Raw genomic sequence first — 1,406 nt, 5'->3', positions numbered from 1 at the left:
TCGCCGCCCACCGTCAGCTGCCAGGCCAACAACTTCTCCTCAGTGCCCGCGGGGCTCCCGCCCGGCGCCCGCCGCCTCTTCCTACAGAACAACGTCATCAGGGCGCTGCGGGCGGGCACCTTCGGGCCCAGCACCGTCACCCTCTGGCTCTACTCCAACAACATCTCCTCCATCCAGCCGGGCACCTTCCGCCACCTGCCCGCCCTGGAGGAGCTCGACCTGGGTGACAACCCCCATCTCCGCGTCCTGGCCCCTGACACCTTCCACGGCCTCCGGCGCCTCCAGGCCCTGCACCTCTACCGGTGCCAGCTGGCCAGCCTGCCCAGCGCCATCTTCCGCGGCCTCCACAGTCTCCAGTACCTCTACCTGCAGGAGAACGGGCTGCTCTACCTCCAGGTCCGCTGCGGCCCTGGGGCTGCCCTGGCGCAGCTGTGGGGTGCCTGTGGGGCAGGGCTCTTGGGCATGCCCGGGGGACAGGGGGTGCCTGTAGGGCAGGGGATGGGGCAAATGCTTGAAGCAGGGTGGTGGGTGATGCCTTCAGGGCATGCACACGGGACCAGGTGGGAGACCAGCGGGTCAGGGTGATGGGTGACACCCAGGGAGCAGGGTGACAGTGGCACCAGAATGTGGGGCAGGGTGGTCTCCTGCAGCCAGCACATGGGGTGGTGACGGGTGATGCTCACGGAGCAGGGACAGGGGACAGCGATGGCCACAGGGCAGCGTCACGGGCAGTGCCTTCAGGGCATGCACACGGGACCAGGTGGGAGACCAGCGGGTCAGGGTGATGGGTGACACCCAGGGAGCAGGGTGACAGTGGCACCAGAATGTGGGGCAGGGTGGTCCCCGGCAGCCAGCACATGGGGTGGTGACGGGTGATGCTCACGGAGCAGGGACAGGGGACAGCGATGGCCACAGGGCAGCGTCACGGGCAGCACCAGCAGAGCAGAGGCGCAGGGGGGGGCTGGTGGTGATGGGCATGGGACAAGGCGTTGGGAGCCTTGGAACCCCCATGGAGCAGGGACACAGGAACATGGGTGACACCCAGGGAGACGGGGGGGCAACGAGTGGTGCCTGCAGGATGAGGACGCAGGGCAGGGTGCTGGGCGATAGCCCTGGAGTACAGGGACAGGACAAGGTGACGCCCATGGAGCTGGGACACGGGGCAGGACCCACGGGACCCCCACAGGCAGGTCTCCCGCTGATGCCCACCATGCAGGGACACGGGGCCAGGCTGGGGGCTCCCCAGCGGGGCTGCGGACCCCATACCCAACCCCTCTCCCCTCCTCCACCACAGGACGACCTCTTTGCCGACCTGGCCAACCTGAGCCACCTCTTCCTACACGGGAACCGGGTGCGGGCGCTATCGGAGGGGGGCCTCCGGGGGGTGCCCCGCCCGGACCGCCCCC

The 1,406-nt window shown here is 69.1% G+C and overlaps 1 protein-coding gene across 1 annotated transcript in view; it reads left to right on the top strand.

The window, feature by feature from the left end:
• Positions 1-1,406, top strand: part of RTN4RL2 (reticulon 4 receptor like 2) — a gene marked incomplete at its 5' end in the record, with an annotated part of 2,514 nt that continues 1,108 nt past the window's right edge. The window contains 2 exons of the mRNA XM_035891361.1: positions 1-396; positions 1,295-1,400. Coding sequence (XP_035747254.1) covers positions 1-396; positions 1,295-1,400 — 502 coding nt within the window. The remainder of the gene's footprint in view (positions 397-1,294; positions 1,401-1,406) is intronic.

Source organism: Egretta garzetta, unplaced genomic scaffold, assembly GCF_000687185.1.
Source record: "Egretta garzetta isolate BGI_Z169 unplaced genomic scaffold, ASM68718v1 scaffold923, whole genome shotgun sequence".
Taxonomy (NCBI): Eukaryota; Metazoa; Chordata; class Aves; order Pelecaniformes; family Ardeidae; genus Egretta; species Egretta garzetta.
Note: the sequence above shows the minus strand (reverse complement) of the source record. Positions and strands in the feature narration are given on the sequence as shown.